Consider the following 20,597-nt stretch of genomic DNA (forward strand, 5'->3'; position numbering starts at 1 on the left):
TTATGCAAGTGCTAGAATTCACTTGTGCATAAATCTTTCAGCTTTCTCAGATAAACGAACAGGCATTTGCCATCCATCAGAGCAATAGACAAAGAAAACAAACATGGCACGAAATAGAACGTGAGAAATAGAGATTGAAGAAAAAGGGGCAGTTTTTGTTTTTGAAGTCGTGTGCCAGGAGGGGGCCATGTTTGAAGGCCTTCTCAGTGATTTAATTAGGTATTTGTGGGTAAATTTGTGGGATGGGCTGTTTGAGATGTTTAATGAAAGGATGATAGTAATTGGTGCGCTGATAGGATACAGCTCTATTCTCTTACTTGTATTCTTAAGTAAATGAAAAATGGTGAAAGCTAGTAAAAAAGGTCTACTTTCCCGGTTTTGTTTTGACTGCTGGGGTGACGCCAGACTCAAATTGGTTTAGCTGCTGAGACAAAAACTGCCAGTTGACCTGACTAACAGTTTTCCTAAAACCAAAGGCATGACCTCTGACCTTTCCTCCTTTCAACACCCTTTACATCTATCAATATCTTACACAGAAATATCAGTTAGCAATTAAGTAGCAAAAAATGAAAACAGCTTTATTCATATATATATATATATATATATATATATATACTCTATATATATACCTGCAAACATCACCATAAAGAAATCTGTTGTTTCAATGGAAAAGTGAGTTATGTCCTTCTAATTAAAAATTATGAGGTCAAAGCAACTTTCAAAACATATGCATGGATGAATCGCTCACAATGAGATCAATAACCTGCATTTAGAAAATAGAAACACATGCATTTAATTTCATGTCAACATTTCTAATGATGCTTATTAGATGTCAATATTAATTGCATGCTAACATAAAAGTATATCAGAATCATTTGTAAGTCGACTCTTCTATGCTTTTTACATAGCACTATATTTTGTAGTTGTTACCTATGAAAATCAGTCACTTTTTAGGTTCCATTTCAGTTAGGATGCTGCCTAGGAAGGAAGTTCACATTGCTCATCCATCTGCCATTAAAGTAACTACATGAATATTTCTTTTACAGAGCTTGTCTGAGTGTCAGCACCTCATCAAGTGGAACATTGACACGCCTTTTCCGGTGCAGCCATAGAAACCACACAAATCTGAGTTGTTTGCCTTCCGCATTTGCATTAAACAGCTGAGAAACAACATCTGTGGGAGGTGGAAGCGACGGCCAGAAATGGATCATCTAAAAGCAGCTTTCATGTAACTAACTAAGCAAGCATGTGAGTTAGAGCCAGACCGATATATCGTTTAGCCGATATTATCGGCCGATATGAGCCTTTCACCGATATATCGTATCGGCGAATATGCTGCCGATATGAAAATTTTTTTATAGAACATATAACGCAGATTAAATGCTTCTGAATAGTGTAATAACTAGTTTGTCCAGCAGAGCGCGCTCCATTGTTTGCTACTGGCGACCCAGGTCAGTGTAGTGTAGAGATGCTCGGATGAGCTCAAACTTCACCCGAGTCCGCTGCTTCAAATTATCCACCCGCCACCCACCCGCACCTATATTTGATCGTCACATTACAATGACTCTAATTCTTAGTTTTGCATGATGATATGATGAATAGATGGTTAATTTATAACAGCAGATTCAATGACGTTAGAGACTAGAGCTGATCTGCGCATCACGGCACGCATCTGCGGCACATTAAAGCCTGTGTTACGGCTACCGGAGCTGATCGTGGCCACTCAGTCAATGCTGGTGTTTATTCTGGCCGCGGCCCTGAACTCATGCTTATCACATCGGTCACATCACGTCGCGCCGTGCCGCTCGCATCCGGTGTAGAATAGAACCCATTATAATCAGTAATGTTGTCTACACTGTATGCAGTAAACTGATGCCTCGTTCTATTTATGACGTGCTGACACAAAGTTCAGATGATTTTCAACGGTCGCTTTGTCGCGTCCTGTTGCTGCACAGACACGGTGTCAGCATAGTTTGTCAGTACAGTCAGTAACGTAGCAGATTGAAAAGTTAGTATCTTTCTGCAGTCCAATAGACTGCAGTGCGGTGGTGGCTTGAGTCTGTTGAATGGTGATTTAACGCTACGTTGTCACCCGACTCAATGCTAAGTAAATAAACAACAATGTCTCCGTTTTTTACTCTCAGTGAGCTTATCATATTCGTTTGCTACATTAGTAGGGCCCTATGATTTTCGCGATGCAGAAAACATATATATTTAAAAAAGTGTAGGAAAATGTCATCTCCAATTAAAAGCTTTAAATTTTCTAAGTTTTTACCATAAATTCTTATATACTGCATGACCAAATCTAAGTGACATCCGAACACCACACCCACACTTGATGCTTGATTTTATAAACCTGGTAGTAATAGGCTGAACCCATTAATTAGGGGGTGTCCAATATCCACATAATTTTTGCCATTCATGTGGCAAAATGTGGTATTATACCACTTTAAAGGGAAGCATAAATATTAACTTGAAGACTTCAATCAGATCATAAAGTTCCATACTCTGCAAATAGTGAAGTCAAGTAAAAAGGGGGAAAAAAGCAGGTTTAAACTACTAATATAAAGAATAAGAGTCTGGTTTATTTATTCACACTTTAGCTTAGTCTTGCATGTACTTATGATGTATTCAAATGACTGAAGACACAGACTGGCTACAACAACTGGAAAACACAGTTTTCTGGTAAGGATTCCATATCAAGAAAAACAGAAGAGAAGAGATACCTCAAGGGCCTATTTTTCTCTTTCAGCAGACAGAGAATGATTATGCTTACAAAATATCTGTACTCTTCACCTTCACAGAGGATTAGGAAAAGAAAGACTTCCAAATCAAACAAAATAAAAAAAAAAGTGTTAAATTACATGGCTAAGAAATCTTAATACGTATTAATATTATATTAATAATAAATAATATTAATTAAAAATGGTGGCACCAAATATGTGCCCAGACTTTGGGGGGAATACCAAGAGAATAAACAGACAAGATTGGATTTGGATAATCAGATGAATTGCATAAGCATAGGCCTGTCGCAATAATCAATATATCGACTTATCGCGCAATATATGTACATGACCTCAATCATTTTTGGTGACGCAATATATCACCCATTATTTTTCCTTAAAAATTTATGTCATCGTGTTTTTTACATTCCACTTGTGCCTATGTCTTTTGCAGCTTCTCGTACATAATGTGTAGTCATGAGGTGCTAGTTCAAATTTAAAAAATGCTTCTACAAAATAAGTTTCATCTGCAGATATGGCCTTGCTTAGAGATCTGTGCCTTTGTGCATACGGACATCTGACTGCTAAGTAGTGATTGTGTTTTTCAGCAATAGTGTGCACCCTTAATTTACAGAGAAAAGAAGGTCAGGGAAAATCTGTAGATGGAAAAATCTCCATACAAGTTCTTTGTGCATTTTTCTTTTTTTCTACTTGTTACTTTGCACTTTTTGTTAGAAAATGTTTATTTACTATTTATTCAAGTTTTTTATGGTATCTAATATTTTGATACTTAATTTCCATGATCTAAATATTCTTAAAAATTAAAAGTTTGTTGTCATTTGGAAGTGGGCCTTCTTCCATTATTATGCTGTTACATTATGAATATATATTCAGTGGCATAAAGTGGTCTTTAAAATGACAATAATAACGCTTATTGCAATTATTTCTGGGGCAATATATCGCACAACAAAAAGTTGTTATCATGACAGGCCTACATAAGCATACTGCTGACTTAACCTCAGTTTTAGCAGGATATTTTATGCTCCTGTTTATCTTTATCTTCATTGATCAAAATTGACCACGGCGAAAAACGACCATCAGTGGACTGAGCAAATCTCTTATAGTAAAAATAGTTACAATTTGCAAGAAATGCATTCATACTAACAAACTAGCAAATATCATGATAATTCAAAATAAACCTGAACCTATGCTGAACATTAAAACAGAGCTCCAGAGTCCAGACAACAAAAAAAATTGTAGTTTGGGCTCCTCCTCAATGCATCCTATAAATGTTGTCATATGCATGCACACATCCAGTCTGTTTTTTTTTTTCATTAGTAAGTAACATGAAATTATATAGGAGGTGTTGAATTGTATCTTTAGCTTCTTGCTTTCTTATCATGTAGACAACAGGTCAAGTAAAATATGAATAGGCAATATAGCACATATATTTAGCAAAATGCTCCTCTTTGTTTTTTTTTCTAGCTGACTAATGAGCTTATGGACACCAAATGGTTATTCTGAGCCTGAGGTGGCATTGTTTACAATCTTCACAGGTTTTCCACAGTTTGAAACACTGAATGTGCAATTACATTAGACATTTCAGTAAGTTGTACTGTAGGCTCTCTTATAATATACCTTTTGGTGCCCATTCATGTTTATTTCATACTATAGTAGTAAAGAGAAAGATACAATGAGGTGCTAAAGAGATCACTCACACCACATTAAAGAGTGACAAAACGGCATTTACTGTTTGAATTTCGTTATGAATTTGGCATAATTTTAAAGTTTATACTTTGTTTATTAAAAGGTAACAGAGCAAAAATCTTACTGCCATTCGACGGCAAGTGCGCTACAAATAATATGAAGCTCACACATTAACAGAACCCAGCATATAGACTAAAGATCTTGATAACAAGAAGCCATATTAGTATCGATTATAAACAAGAATTGTTAACGATATTGTTAATTTCCACAATGCTGTTGTGAGAGGTTTGGCAAGACATACAGTGGCACCGTCTTAAAGGGGTCATATGATGCTATTTTAAAGATAATTATTTTGTGTATTTGGTGTAACAGAATATGTTGACATGCTTTAAGCTTGTCAAAGGAAGGGGCTTTGTTGAAAACGACGTGTTTGAGAGAGGCGGGGCATAGAGGACCTACAATAATGTACAGTATTTGAAAAATAATGTGTTGTTTGAACTTTACATTAAAGCATGGCAACATATTCTGTTACACCAAATACACAAAATAATGATCTTTAAAATAGCATCATATGACCCCTTTAATGTTCAAAAACTAAATGTAAAAATTCACTGCATGACCAAACATTTAAGTGAGATAATTATATATTTTTGAAAAAATGCCCCCTCTAAACTTCTAAAAATGTAAGGCCGCCTCACAGCTCACGAAATCAGGCTTGTGCTGAATGTAAGCTATTGTGCAACAATTGCCCCATTGTAAAAACAAAAATGCACTGCATGATCAAACATTTAGGTGAGATAATTAATAATAATAATATCCTCACAAGAGTCACCTAAGAGGGGAATTCCTCCCATTTTCAAAAATGAAATTCAGGCCCTGAATGGATGTCTGTAAAAATCCTGACCGGAGCTTCACTATAAATAATTCTTAAAAAGAAGGCTTCAAAAAGATTGGTAACGGTGATCGGTATCGGCAGATACTGCTTCCTGTGATTGACAATCGGTGATCGGCCCAAAAAATCCTGATCGGAGCACCCTTACATTTAAAGGTTAAATACGTTTATAAAATTATATTTTTTTCAATAAAGTTAGCATGACTATGCTTGTCCAGTCTGTGAATGGAATCTACATCTTTTTATTGAATATGGTCAAAAAGTAAAAAGTCAGTACTCGCCATGGGGTGTTTACGGCCCCTTGGTTGAAGTTGCTGAGCACTGACAGGCTCATGTGCAATAGCCCTCTCTGGTGAAGGAGTCTTCTTGTTCCGTCGTCCCAGATCATGGACCGATGGTGCTGCATTGTTGATTCTGCGCATGTATACTTCGACTGGGCTGGGTTTACTTCCACATTTAGCAACAGTGCTGGAGTTTGATGGAGTGTCCAACACTGTAGTTGCCCTATATGCTCTCCAGGTGGATGCAGACTCGCCCTCATCCTCTGAGCCATCTTGCCTTAGTGCTCGAGCAGATTCATCCACAGAAGCTGCCCCACGGCTCCTCCAAGTGCTCCTGACAGTGACGTTTCTCATTTCTGGCAAACTGTCATCATATGAGTGGTGGTTGTGGTGGCTTTTCCAGTTGGTCACGGTGGTGCCGCTACTGCTGCTCTCAAACCCAGACTCAATGTCATTGTTCAAGTCTGAAGCTTCTGAAGACTGGAGGCTGAAACTGCTTTGAGATAGGAGGGTTGCCTCCACGGGAGCAGTCTCAAGGTAACTGTGAGGTTCAGAGAAGTCAGCATCAGTCTCACCTTGACATAGCGTGATCTCACTCTTAGGGATGGATATTTCGTAAGGTATAGAGATGCTACCTCTGTGCTCACTACTGGGACCGATGACAATATTACTTGTGGAAGTGTGCCTTTCCTTGGAAGGGGGTTCACTTGATAAACTACTGCTCCGACTGCTTGTTTGAGAGGAGCTGGGGTCATTGGGATAGAAGGTGATACTGCTGGTCATCTTGCTAGTCAATACTGGCTTAGTAGAGATCTTGGGTTTCCCACTAGTGGTCAAAGGCTCTGTGATTCCCCCTGACATCACTTCCTTTCTGTCAATCTCAACAATGGCTTGCTTGATGACAGCTTTTGACTGGAGGGCTTCACGAGGGCTGCATACCCTGCGGACTTCAATACCCGAGGTAGTATGCGTAGTTTCCTGGGTATCCCCTTCCATTGTAAGAGGTCTGCGTTGCTCCTCACTGAAGGGGCCCTTTGAGGAACCATCAGAGTAAGATTCTTGCAGTCGTGAGTATCTAGTGTACTTTGATGATGTTCTTCCACTTGTACTTGACATCAGGGGGTCATTTTGCTCACCTGCCAATCGTCTGGAACCAATGGATTCAGTTTCAGAGGCTGAGGAGTGACCATCAGAACCTTGATCACTCAGAACAGATGGAGATACATGGGATCTGTAAGCAGTATAAGATCCATTTGCCTTGGACAGACTCAACATTGAAGAATTATCCTGATCTAAACTCTCGGGTTCGGTTAGTCCTTTCTCAGGTGAAGCAATGATAGCAGCACTGGCTGAATTTAAGAGTGACCCATCAGAGTTGTTTGATTCACTATCACTTCCCGTGTACTTGGACAACTTCTCTGTTTGACTCTTATTGCTATCACTGTCATTTTGCTTGACCGGTGGCTTCCAAGACTTTTGGTCATTAGCAGCTGGAGGATAGCGACTAAGGACCGAAACTTTCTTGCTTTCATTGACAGCACTTGATGAGGCACTTCCAATTTTTTCATCTTTCTTTCCATCTTTTGTCCCATTATCAGAAGTAGTACTGGAAGCACCAGTCTTCATACCTTTCCTAGCATTATGTGCTGGACTAAGAGTCCTTCGTACAGTCTTTGGGGAGCTTTCTGTAGAGTGACAAAGGTCTTTGTTCCTCTGCTTAGTTTCTCGCCTCTGCTGAGGAGATGCCTCTCTGCTTTTGTACTTTGAGGTGACTGGTTCAGAAGCAGCAGGACTCCTATTTAGTAATTTAGGTTTCTCCTGTCTGAAGCTTCGTACATGGATCTCTTCATTTTCTGCCTTGCCATTCTCCAGGACCTTTGTAGTGCTGGTAACTGCAGAGTTTCCATTACTACTGCTGCAACCATTGAGCTGCATTTTCATCTGCTCAACCTGGTCATGGAGAGCTTGACTGCGGTTCCTCTCCTGCTGGTACTTTTCTATCAGTTCAGCATTCTTGGATTCCATGTTCTTCAAGTCTTCCTCCACTAACTCCATCTGCTTCAAACGATTCTTCAATCTTTCCACTTCCTGGCTGAGGTCTTTAACCTTATTATCTTCTTGCCCCTCAAAGCTATTTTTCTCATTCTCTGACTCATTTCTCAAATCTAGGTCATCTGCATGCTTCAAGTAGTCAAAACTCTTCTTCCTGGCCAGTTTGGATGCAAGGCCAGCTGAGAACTCATCCTCAATTCGAAGATCTCTAGAATCAAATCGGCTATGGTCTGCTGGGCCTAGCTTGCTCTTCTTAAGTTCAAGCTTCTCAGTCAGCTTGAGTATGATTTTCTCATCCTCTCTCTGCCTTTCCAGAAGTCTTTTGCGTTCAGTCACAAACGTCTGAGTGAGACTCTTTAGTTTCTCCATCTCTGCAGTAAGGGATTTTTCTGCCCTGTCTAGTCGAGCTTCAGAGGTATCCACTTCCTTGACACGGGCCTTCAAGGCATCAAGCTCTGCTGCAAGCTTTTTGGTCAGGTTTTTCTCCTCATTAAGACTAATGCACAACTGCCTACAGTCTGACTTGCTTTTACCAAAAGCCTCTTCAAGCTTCTCAAGTTCAGTCATTCTGCGCTGAAGACGCTCAATCTCTACTTTAAGATCCTTGGTAAGTTTCTCTTCCTGATCTAATTTCTCCCTAACCTTACGACAAAGATCCTCCGCTTTCCTGACCTCTTCATCTTTGCCTTCAATTTTGAGCAATCTTTTCCGCATTGTCTCCACATCGGTGAGCAGTGAGGAATTACTCCCTTCAGCCTGAATGATTTTGTCCTGAATGTCAAGAAGTTCATCTTCAGCTTTCTGTAGTTTGCCTCTGGCCTCTTCAAGCTCATCCAGACGTCTTCCTAAATTCTGCAACTTGTGTCTCAGATGGCGATTTGTTGTGTCTGTCATTTTTTCTTTCTGATGCTAATCTACTGTGAGGTCTTTATGATTGTTTGATGGAGGGGCACACATTTGTATGGTGGTGTTTTATAATGGTTCCGGTAACTTAAGATGAAATCAAAAAGGACAGGTCCCTATGCTTTCCTCCTACCTTCAGGAGGAAGTTTTGAATACTTTTATTTCAGCCTTGTCTCCGCTATCACTGGTGATCCAAGTGAGTTTTGATCACCTGCAAGACAAAAAGAAAAGAACACAAAGCTTGAGTGCCTGTTGTAAAACAAATACAAGCATATTTATGACAAAAGATTATGAGAAATGTCTGTAATTGCTAAGTTGTTTCCAAATTTTACACCATCTGAATAATTTACCAAGTTAAACTATGGTTTGCGTAACCACATCAACCATAGAGTTAATGACACAAACCTGAATGCATACTACATCTGTGCATGATTTTACATTCATAAACCTTCAGTTTTAACCTTCAACTTAACCAATTTTTTGTGATTTTTAAAAATGTCAAAGCGCACATTAATAAGCCAATGGAAAGATTAGGCCACTAAGCTAAGGAAGACCTTGGAAGGGGGAAGAGTATGACAAAGGAGAAGAGACATACACTGCTTTGTTGGCCCTCATCATAACCTATGCTAATTGCAGCATCGATTTCTTGCTGAACTTTTGCTGACAGTCAGCAGCACAGCTCTCTGATACATGCCCTCGGTCCATGTGCCTGTCTCTATGGCAACATTCATAGTGACAGCGAATGTTCCCTCTAAGCACACGCAAAAATTAGTTGGGAAAGCCATTTGATTGTATTCTAGTAAAAACGAAAGAATTGCAATGGTCAAGTTAACCGCTATGAAGTTGATGTCGCTATAGAGTTAGAACCGGTGAATGTGGTTTACAGGTTTCAAAGAAAGAGAATGATGTGCGCCAAATGAGTCGCTGTAGAAACCGAATACTTCAGTGGTTGCGGACGAAATAGCTCAAATCGAGAGCAAACGCAATGACATGAAATAAAACGTCCTCGTGTTTTAAAGAAGAGTGGCTTGATTAAGTGCTGGAAATAGCGGATGATGGGCACAGAACGGTAACAACACTCAGAGACATTTATAGTCACACACAGGTGTATTGTGCAAACTGTACTTCATAGGGATGTTTAGAAAGCTATAGAAGAATTCACGTTCACGTGAAAATATTTAACTTGCAGATCTCAGTTTAAATACTTCAGCTTGTTTTGATATTATATTATATTAGGCCTATATTATAAACCTAATAAATAATTGACCTTGTTTTTTAATGGAGTCACTTATGCTCATCAAGGCTGTATTTATTTGATCGAAAATACAGAAGAAAAAAAACATATTTTTTTTATTGTGCTGTTTTGATTCTTTGATTAGGCTAATAAAAAGTTAAAAATAACATTTATTAAAAATATAAATCTTTTCTAGCAATAAAAGTCTTTACTATCACTTTTTATCCATTTAACACATCCTTGCTGAATAAAAGTATTAATTAAAAAAAAAATAAGAAAGAAAAAATTTACTGACCCCAAAATTTTGAATAGTATAGTGTATATTGTAATACAAAATTTCTATTTTGAATAAACACTGTTCTTTTTAACTTTTTATTTAACAAAGAATCATGAAAAAAATATCACAGGTCCAAAAAATATTAAGCAGCACAACTGTTTCCAACATTGATTATAAATTAGCATATTAGAATGATTTCTGAAGGATCATGTGACACTGAAAACTCAGCTGTGCTTTACAGGAATAAATACAATTTTAAAGTATATTAAAATAGAAAACTTTTATTTTAAATTGCAATAATATTTCACAATATTATTTTGTGAAATAATATTCAGTATTTTTTATCAAATAGATACAGCCTTGATGAGCCTAAGAAACTTCTTTTAAAAATGTACTGATCCCAAACTTTTGAACGGCAGTGTATTATACTGTAAAAATATTTTCTCAGGTAACCTAAAATGTACATAATTTAGTTACATCAAGGGTCAAATCAAATATAAATAGCACATTAAAGTGAAAAGTTACACACTTTTTTTTTGTGTACGTGCTGTACAGGTCTGGTATAAAGAATGTTTTTGCTCAGATGGCCGAAATGTCCGCCCAATAGAGAAATGTTTTGCTCAGCAAGAAAAAAAATTAGAGGGAACATTGGTGACAGCCACCCCTAATCATGCCCTCAAGATGCTGAGCATGATTTAGAATGTTTAACACGACAGTTCTGGCCAAAGCAACGCATGCTATAAGTAGCCTACAGGACAGTGCTACTCAAATTAAAAATAAAAATGGTGTAGCCATTTTTTATTATAAATTTGATGCTGTGAGCCACTACTTCTTACTAATTTACTGCTTTTAATTTTAATTTACCAATCAAAATCTCATGTATATTCAAAATGACTCATTAAATCTAATGCAAAATGTCTTAATAGCAGTTGTCTGTTTAGTCGTCAGTTGTTTGGTAAAACCCCAAGCCTTCACAGTAACATCAGGTCTAGAGGTAATAGAGCATTTTATACAGCTTAATCTAAAGTGAATTTCAGTATGACCGTTCGACTGGCAGGCCCACCAAGATGGAGACGGGCCCAAATGAATGAGCTGCTGTGTGTGGATTGCAGGAATTCTGTCATAATACTTTCATAATCCCATAATTTTATGGTGTGCGAGGCACAGGCAGCAGAATTTCGGGGTTTAGACAGGAAACGAGTCATCTAGTATATGTACCAGCCAAGCAGGAAGGAGATCCAGCACATCTAAGGCAGATTTCCATGACACATGACATTCATAATCACTCTGGCAAGATCCCCCAGTGAAGGAGCTTCTAAGGTCAGGATTTCACACACAATGATTCACAAGCACACAAGAGCAAACTAACATATGCACATCTATAATGACTACCTACCATGGATAACGATTCAAGGACACATGCAAACAAACTTGCACAGTATGAATTTACAAAATGGGTCTCAAACTACAGGCTCATGGGCCGGTTTCAAACGGTCCATCAAGTGTTAAATCCCTATATCCAGTCTATAACTAATTTTTAATTTATTGTTACAGTTTTTAATTAGTTTGTTACGAATGTGCCACACCAGTAATTCATTCTCATTATAAATAAATGGAGCGGTCTACACAAGGATGCAGGACACACACAGTGAGGGTCGACACTTTTAGGCATGCATAGTAGGAGTTTTGTTTATGACTTAACCTTTGGCCCCATTTTTAACTATGTAATGAAGGACACTAAAATCAGTAGCAGTGACGTGCGAGTGAGAGGCGGTTATCACAGAAACCCTAGATGCTGAGGATCTAACAGAGAGAAGCAAAACCTGTGACTAAAAGCACAAAGAACTTATATATTAAACTTATAGTGGATCAACAACTGGGCTAAAATTTTGCTATACCTTGAACTCAGACTCAGAGGTTTGCCTTGCACCAGAGATTGAGGTGCAAACAATGAGCATAAAATGTAATGTCTCATCGTGTAATGTCTTTAGACCTCAATGTAGAATACATGAGAGGACATTTTGCATGACAAGTAAAAGTCTTCAAATTTCTCTAAAGAGAAAAGAAATTAAAGGCATGGTAAAGTACCTGAATGCAAAGGAAATACTTCTTTCTCTTGCTTCTTAGCTTCTAGTCTCATACACACACTTTCTCTTTCTTCCTCAAGAGCACCACACATGCAATCATGCACCATATCATTAGTCCTAGCCACGCAAAGCGATTTGTTGGCCTCCTGAACATTCTGTTCCCCCGGAGGAAAGGGGGGAAAAGACTTTCCCCTGCACTTGACATCAGTTTGGTTGGCCAGCCTGAAGCTCTTTATTCTTTATAAACATCCCTTAATAATCCCTTAACCCCAGAAATCATGCCAATCACAACCAACAAGAGACAGAGGGAGTGCACGTTTTATAAACATGGCTTCCAGATGAAAAATGATTTGCGATCACTACAAGGTGAGGTTTAAAGCCACACTGCCCCAACTGAGACAAATGTCAAGATACAAGAAAAAAAAGATTACATAACGTACAAATAAAATGTTGTTTTATTGTAAAACAACATCATTCTACTTTCAAAAGGAATAAATTCATTTGCAGAAATGTTTTTTTTAAAGTGTATGTAAATAGTTTGCAGTAGTTTATTTCTGTATGTGGGCAGAAACCACACACAATAGTGAAAAGATTTATAGTCACCTGAATTTCTTCACAAATTGACTACATTATCTGAAAGTAGACAGATCATATGTGGACCATGTGTATCTTCACTTTTACTGAAAGTCATTGTATCGCATCAACTTTTCTTAACATCAGATCGCTAACTGTCATGGCCGCTCTTGACACCTTAAATGGCAAATTTCTCTGCAACACATCAGTGTTATGCATTAACAATGGCGATCCTGTATTGATTGAATGCTTTGTCAATATTGTACGGTTAAAGGGGTCATATGATGCGATTTCAAGTTTTCCTTTCTCTTTGGAGTGTTACAAGCTGTTCGTGAATAGATACCTGATAGATAGGATCACCTGATCCTGGAAGAGTAGACTACAATGCCGGCTGTTCTGACTCACAGTCTATAAGTACGTTTTCATATTTAAAGAATTTGCCACTGATGATTCAAACGCGAGTTTTGAGCAGTATAGAGTAGCGCTTGTTGTTTGTCGTTTCTCCTATCACAAATGCAGACATGGTTTTATGTTTACGCAGCGCGATGCAACGCAACGCGTAAAAAGACAGTATAAGTCATTATAATCTGTAATTATGTCCCCACTGGATGCAACAAATGCCTCATTTATAATGGGTTTTAATGGTTTTGGGTCGTCGGTCCGGCCGGGACACGGCATCACAATATGGTAAGGGGCGTAACATTTCAGTCACACGCTTGAGGTATTCGGCCAATCACAACACACTGGATAGCTGGCCAATCACAGCACACCTCGCTTTTCAGACCGATGAGTTTGTAAAAATCGACGCGTTTCAGAAAGGCGGGGCATAGAGGAGAAACAATAATGTACAGTATATGGAAAATAATGTGTTTTTTTTTTTACCTTAAACCGCATAAACACATTTCATTACACCAAATACAAGCAAATAATGTTCTTTTTAGCAACATCATATGACCCTTTTAAAAGTAATGCCAAGACAGCACACAACTGAAAAGAGAGAGAGAGAGAGAGAGAGAGAGAGCGCAAGGAAGAGAGAGATGATGATGAGTGTGTGTTTGGCCTCCTCTGAACTCGTGCAGTTCTGGCAGAAACTGACAAACCACAAAATAATTTTCCATGAAAGCAAACACCAGCCTATAATGTTCAGTTTGTTGTTTCCTGTGCAGTCATGTCATTTTCTTCTCCCTCTCTTCACCGCATTTGGAGAAATGGAAAAGTAAGTACAGGAAGCCTGATGTTTTAGTGGGGCTGTACTTCTGAACTGCCAAGCAGACAGCAGGGCTACAAAAAGACTTTAGTGAGAAAAGAACAGTCTAGTGTTTAAAATAAAGACATGTTAAATTCAGATTTGTTTGGTCTTTCACAAGAGTGAAAGATTAAAAAAATAAAAAAATAAAAAACACAAGGCTCCTTTAAGCACCATCAGACCAAAGGAAGACACAAATCACTATACAAGCAAACAAACCCTTCAGCATACTAACTTAAAGACAATTTGGTTTATGCAACAGCTTTATAATGCCAAAATACCAACATGTGGTGTTCATCTTCAGTCTAAATAAGAAAAAGATTACCCAATTTTATTGAATATAAATATACAGTCAGTTCAAAAAGTATCAGGACACTTTAGACACACTTACAATTATCTGAATGTTACTGCTTTATCAAACCAAGTGGCATCTGCAAACAAGTGATGCTACAGCTTTTCTCAGAACTAACTGTTCTGTATTTTACCATTTTATATCAAACAAGCTACTACTTTTACTAGACTACTTTGTTTTTAGATTTTGTAGACATAGGGCCTACATTTTTTATTGTAACTTTAGTGTCTAAATAAATACATTTGGGGTCTAGTACAACACAACATGTCATTATTGTTATTATTATTTTTTTAATAAATCAAACTTTGTAAACTTTGAAATTTCAAATCACATTTAAAAATTCAAAATGTTTTTCTTAGCTACAACTGTAATGAGGAAATGCTAAAAATGTCTACATGAGAAATGTGAGGCAGAAAGAGAGAGAGAGAGAGAGAGAGAGATAAAGATAATTAAGGGTAAAGATTTTGAATTATTGGCAGAATGGTAAAACCAGCTTAGCAACATCACAGCTGTGACCATATCTTGTGTGTGTGTGTGTGTGTGTGTGTGTATGAAAGTGTTACTTTGAATTGGTGCAAATGTCCTTGTGGCATCACTGCATTAATGGTGAACAGGACCAGTATGTTAAATATACACAGAGCTGCACTACTCCCATTTCATAATCTTTCATTGTCTTTTTTGTATCTTTCTTGTATCCTAACATCATCACGGACACACTCTCCTCCATCTAGGGATATCCTGATGAGGTTTTTTTTTGTGCGCCCGATCCGATCTGATCCAAGTGACTGAAGATACAGAGTCCCAATCTGATACTTGTATAGTACATTAAAGTTATTAAAATCAATCCAATGTATACAGAAGTGTGCAGTAAAAGTAATATATTTATATGTATGTATATGTGTGTGTGTGTGTGTAAGATATGCTCTCTCTGTATAAAGACAGTGTAGATGTAAACATGTTACAATGGTAGACATTGTAAACGGAATGTGGTCACAATCATGAATATGTGACTTGTGACTACCGATATGAACTATACATGTACAATAAGCAGAATAATTGCAACATAAAGGGAAAAAATTGGAGATATGGTTAGAAAGCATGAAGCTCAAGGTGTCAGAATGCCAGTCTATCAGTCAAATCCAAAGCAAGATGCAACCCACAGCAACGCTTTATAACAACGACATCTCAGATAGTCTGACTGCAGATAAAAGTAAACAATAAATTATTGAGTGATGGTTACAAAGTGCACATCAAATACACTAAACATGGAAGCTCAGAAGTGTTCTCCTGGACAATGGGGACAGATACATTGAACAACAAACACTTGAAAAATTTTAGTTATTTACCTCAGTATTTTGAGGTTTATACCTCCTGACTCACAGCAAGCAAACATTTATACGTCAATTTTGATTTAGTAAAGAGACAAATCCATCCCACCGGTAGGCTGACCCCAGCAGACACAAACAAAGCACAATTCCAGAACCGATTTCAGCACAACAAAGACACTTAAACAGGAAAGGCTGAAGAGAGCAAGAGAGAGAGAGAGAGAGAGCGAGATCAGCCACATATGTTTGTTATAAACTCAGGTACTTGAGCAGAATTTATGCTGTTATTTCAGTTTCTGTGGAGATTTCGAGTGAGGTCTAGACTCACTCACTGTGTGTTTGTTTGCAATTGTCCTTTGATTATGTGTGCATTTCTGAGAATACCAGTTTAGGTCCCTATAAAGCAGGGATACAGAATTTCACTGGCGTTTTTGAAGCGCTGCATGCTGTGTCAGTGTATTTCAAGATGCTAAGCTAAACGCTAAAGCATTTGTCCTCGGGATCAGCAGATTGAACACAGCAGACACATTACTGAAAACCATGCATAATTGCAGTTTACAGTCATCCAAAGGGCTACAAAACTGTGTGAGTCTATATAACATGTTTCTGTGCCATATAACAGCTGTAAGAGAAGGTCTGCCTGTTTAAAAAAAAACATTATGACATCAGAGAGATTAATTGTTTCTCATTATTAGTTTTGGCAGTGTGAACAGGAAAGGAAAGGAACTGAATGAAACAATGTCTGTTATATCATTAACTAGTGGTTTTAAGTTGGTAGGTCATGACCTAAAAACGGGCCTGTTCTGATAGGACTATGGACAACGGGGAAAAATGCTAATAATTAAAAGCAACTAACCACATATGCGTGCATAGTTTAAATAGTAACATAACAGGCTTTTGTTGTTAATATCAAAGGCTGTGCTTCACATGAAACATGAACAAAACTTCTAAAAATGTAAAAACAATATATTTTTTATAATAATATAATAAACATCAAATATAAAATCTGGGTCCTGAAGCAAAACCTGTTGAGAATCACTGTCATAAATCACTCACCTGAAAATTGAACAACTGTAATATGACACTAACTGAATGCCTTTTTCACACATACATGCAGACACCTTCTGTTTTTCCAAAATACAAATTGAATGAAAAACATGAAGCGGTACAGTGATGATGAAATCATTCAATGAAATGGAAATGCGTGCATTTCATTGTGCTTAGCAAACAAGTGTAACAATGACGTAAGGTTTAAAGGTGGGGCTGTGATAAAGCAGGGAACGACAGAAAGTTTCCAGGCTAATCTTATCACTAAAGTCACAAACAAATAATAATAATAATAATAAAAAATACTATAATAATACTCCACAATATTACTGCTTTTACTGTATTTTTGATCAAATAAATGCAGGCTTGGTGAGCATAAGATATTTTTTTCAAAAAAACTTCTGAAGTGTATAGTCAATGTGAACTCCTGACCACTTCACATTTCCTGATTCCACTCTGGATGACACAGAAATCAAGCGTCTGCTCTGTTTAGGTGACCTGCTTTTGCTGCTTGTGGATTACAGCACAGCGGGATAGAAAACAGCAGAACTGCCTAAATAAAACCACAGCTATTACCTTAAAGATCTAGATCTCACCCGGGTTCTGAGTTTTAGTCCATGAGGTCCGCTAATATTTATTAACCTCAAAAGACTAAAGACTCGTGTCTGTTATCGCTGCCTCACATGCCACGGAGAAGCACCTGGACAAAGTACAGACTCCGAGAACACAACCTAGCAACAAAAGTGCCACGAAACATGGCATTATAGTTTCGTGCCATGCATACAAGCACTTGGGAAGTATGAGATTGTTTTGAACAAGATACAAGAAAATATTATGCCAATAATGCAAAACAAAACAATCCTGAGCATTCCTGAGTCTAAGGTCAAAGGTTACTGTCCACAGAGAAACAGAGAGAAAGACTGTTGATGGTGGTGGTGGTGATGTGTTTCTTCATTATCTTGTTTGTTATGTGTGTGTTTACAGCTCTACTGTACTAATAAATGAATCATCCTTACTGACACACTCGGAAAGGATGCATTCCTGGAAAGTGTGTGTGCATTTCATTCTTTTACTTTGATATCCAGATAACCACAGGTTCATGGCTACTGTAATCGGTTTATATGTTCACAATGTGTGTAAGTTTGTGAGGAGGAAATGGTTTGTTACTGTGTATAAAGTCCATCTGAAGCCTTTGTGAGTGACTTCCTTTAAACCCGGCGCCACTGTTCCTTCCCTCCACAGCTATGAAGCTATGAAGTATTGAGTTCAAGCTTTGGTGTGTCTCACTCATTTTCAATGTTACACACATTTCAATTTTTAATCTTCGTTTCCTTTCGGACGCACCAAAAAATCAGTGAATCACCTTACTATCGTCAGTCATCAAAACCTGCTGTGGCACAAACGTCAACTGACTCAATGTCCATGACTTTAATTAGGTTGATACAATTAAAACTATATCATTAATACTGTCAGTATGCAAACAAAAAGAATATGTCAATTAGACTTGTGCCGGTATTCAGTAATGCGATATATTACGGTAATGAATATGCACGATATTGTTATCGTGGGCATTTCTAAATACCGGTCAATGGGAGTGGGTTTGCTTAGCAATACATTTAGGAAAATTTTGTCTCCAGAAATTTGAAAATGTGACAAAACCATTCAAACTTGTCTGTAAAGGTTTTTAATGTTTTTGAAAGAAGTCCCTTATGCTCACCAAGGCTGCATTTATTTGATCAAAAAAATTTAAATAATTAACAAATATATGGCATGTCCTTATTTAGATAGCTATGTAAGTGTGTGTGTTTGGTAGTTTTGCTTTCCCTCATACTTACGCGAGTAAACAGTTTGTAAGATGCTGGCCAAGGTAAACAGAGGTCTGCCAGACACACACACATACAGACTCAGACCACTTGTGCTGCTTTGTTGTAAGTCTTTCTTCCTCTAGTTGTATCATGTTTTCATTCCATGAGCACTGCAAAAACCACGCATAACTGAACCAGAAAAATAATTTAGCCAAAGACTTTCATTACCATCTGTTCATTAATGTGTCCATCTGGATAGGAACTAGAAGCCTAAAAGCAGATTATGGACGTGCAGATACGAGCAAACCCAGCTTACTGTGCCAACAACAAGTGAGCTGATTGGAACAAAAACCAACCTATCAGGAACAACTACTAGGAATCACATTCTGAAACCAGTTGCAAAAACTACACAAACTAAACTAAAATACACACCAACAGAAACTTTAAAGCAAAGTTATAACTCACCAAACCTATCGGAGCACAAACAATCATCACCTCCATCAACTCAGAAGCACCACACGATACATCCAAAGCTTGTTTTGCCTGCTTTCTCTCATGCTTTACAGGAGCCCATTTCCTGTGAGTGATTAGAAGGGGGGAGCTCACGGTCTAGAGAATTTTCTCTCTTTGTTGTTGTTGTTTTGTCTGCAAGTGAAGGGAAGGAATGTCTGAATTAAACACATGGAATTCAGGATGCCCAAAGAGGTACGAGGTTCAAAAGATGGCACAAACGACAGTGTGTGTGCGTGAGAGAAAGCGAAGGAGAGAGAAAGAAAGAGTGCAAGAGAATTAAGGGGGGAGGGAAGAGTGAGTGGATGGGTGATTAAAGAGCAGAAAAGAAAAACCTTGTAACATCTTTGGAATCCATATTTTATTGTCTTTATTTTCTGACAGACAGGAATGTTGAATAAAACGCCTGAGTCCGACCTGAAAAACGTGTTCTCCAAAGCGCTATTACACACACACATTGTGTGCAGCATGCAAAACACTCACACCCACCTCCCGAGGAATTAACCTGAGTGTGATTTCAAATGACAGGCTGCATTCACAACTGGATGAGCAATTACAGAAGACTGATGAATGTGAAGAAAACCAAAACAAAAGCTTGGGTCAATGACATGACAGTCATTTTCGGCGATCGGGGCATAAGGTCAAAAACGTCAGGGTAATACAACTGTCCTGAAATCATAATAAAAAAAAGCCTTATCAGAAGAATGATTTTTAAAAAAATAAATTCTTAAGTAGTATTTTTGATTATAATGATTAAGATGTGTGCACTCCCAAATATTCAAGGCGTAAGGAAAAAATGTTTTTCAAAAGCATATGAAACCAACAAGAATTCTGGGAGTACATTGCTAAGAACTTGGCACATGCTTTAATTTTTTTTTCTCCAAATAAAACCAGGAATAGTTTTTGCACAAGTGTCAGGCAGGCTTATATAATCCATGTGAAGTGCCTGGCTGTGGAGGGAGAGTGGATAAAACTAGAGAGAAAGAGAGATGCTAAGTGCAAATGGTAAATGTGAGATTTGACTTCACCATGTCCTTATAAGGCCTGAATAAAAAGCCTTTTCCCTCTAAATCCATCTGGTTGGCATGACCTACAAACACAATACCAGAAGCCCAAAATGATAAAACGACATCATTTACACAGCATTCTCCAGAGCAAGAAAGAAAGAGAGAGAGAGAGAGAGAGAGAGAGTGGGATGAATATATCAAAGTGGGTGGGCGTTTAATATGCTTGACCTTTGGCACCGTTTTCTGTCTTGACTTTGGGGTAGAAAACAGACGGAAAGCAAACGAACAGAAAAAATAATGGCTTGTATGTGTGGTATTGTTTGTGCAAACCTCTCCAAACTGCCCTCAATAATTGGATGGACACAAACACACACACACACGCACACGCACACGCACACGCACACTTAAGGAGCAGTGTTGGGGAAAGTTACTTTTAAAAGTAATGCATTACAATATTGTGTTACTCCATAAAAAAGCAACTAATTAGTTACTTCGTTACTTTTTAAAGGGGTCATATGATGCGATTTCAAGTTTTCCTTTCTCTTTGGAGTGTTACAAGCTCTTGGTGCATAAAGA

At 37.9% G+C, this 20,597-nt stretch overlaps 1 protein-coding gene across 3 annotated transcripts in view; it reads right to left on the reverse strand.

The window, feature by feature from the left end:
- LOC107694890 (leucine zipper protein 1-like) overlaps positions 1 to 20,597 on the reverse strand; it is a 59,765-nt gene that overhangs the window by 8,069 nt on the left and 31,099 nt on the right. For all 3 annotated transcript variants that reach the window (XM_016494621.1, XM_016494613.1, XM_016494615.1), the window contains exon 2: positions 5,604 to 8,769. In XM_016494621.1, the coding sequence (XP_016350107.1) occupies positions 5,604 to 8,549 (2,946 nt within the window). In that variant the 5' untranslated portion in view covers positions 8,550 to 8,769. The remainder of the gene's footprint in view (positions 1 to 5,603; positions 8,770 to 20,597) is intronic.

This window comes from Sinocyclocheilus anshuiensis, unplaced genomic scaffold (assembly GCF_001515605.1).
Source record: "Sinocyclocheilus anshuiensis isolate Anshui unplaced genomic scaffold, SAMN03320099.WGS_v1.1 scaffold942, whole genome shotgun sequence".
NCBI classification, from domain to species: domain Eukaryota; kingdom Metazoa; phylum Chordata; class Actinopteri; order Cypriniformes; family Cyprinidae; genus Sinocyclocheilus; species Sinocyclocheilus anshuiensis.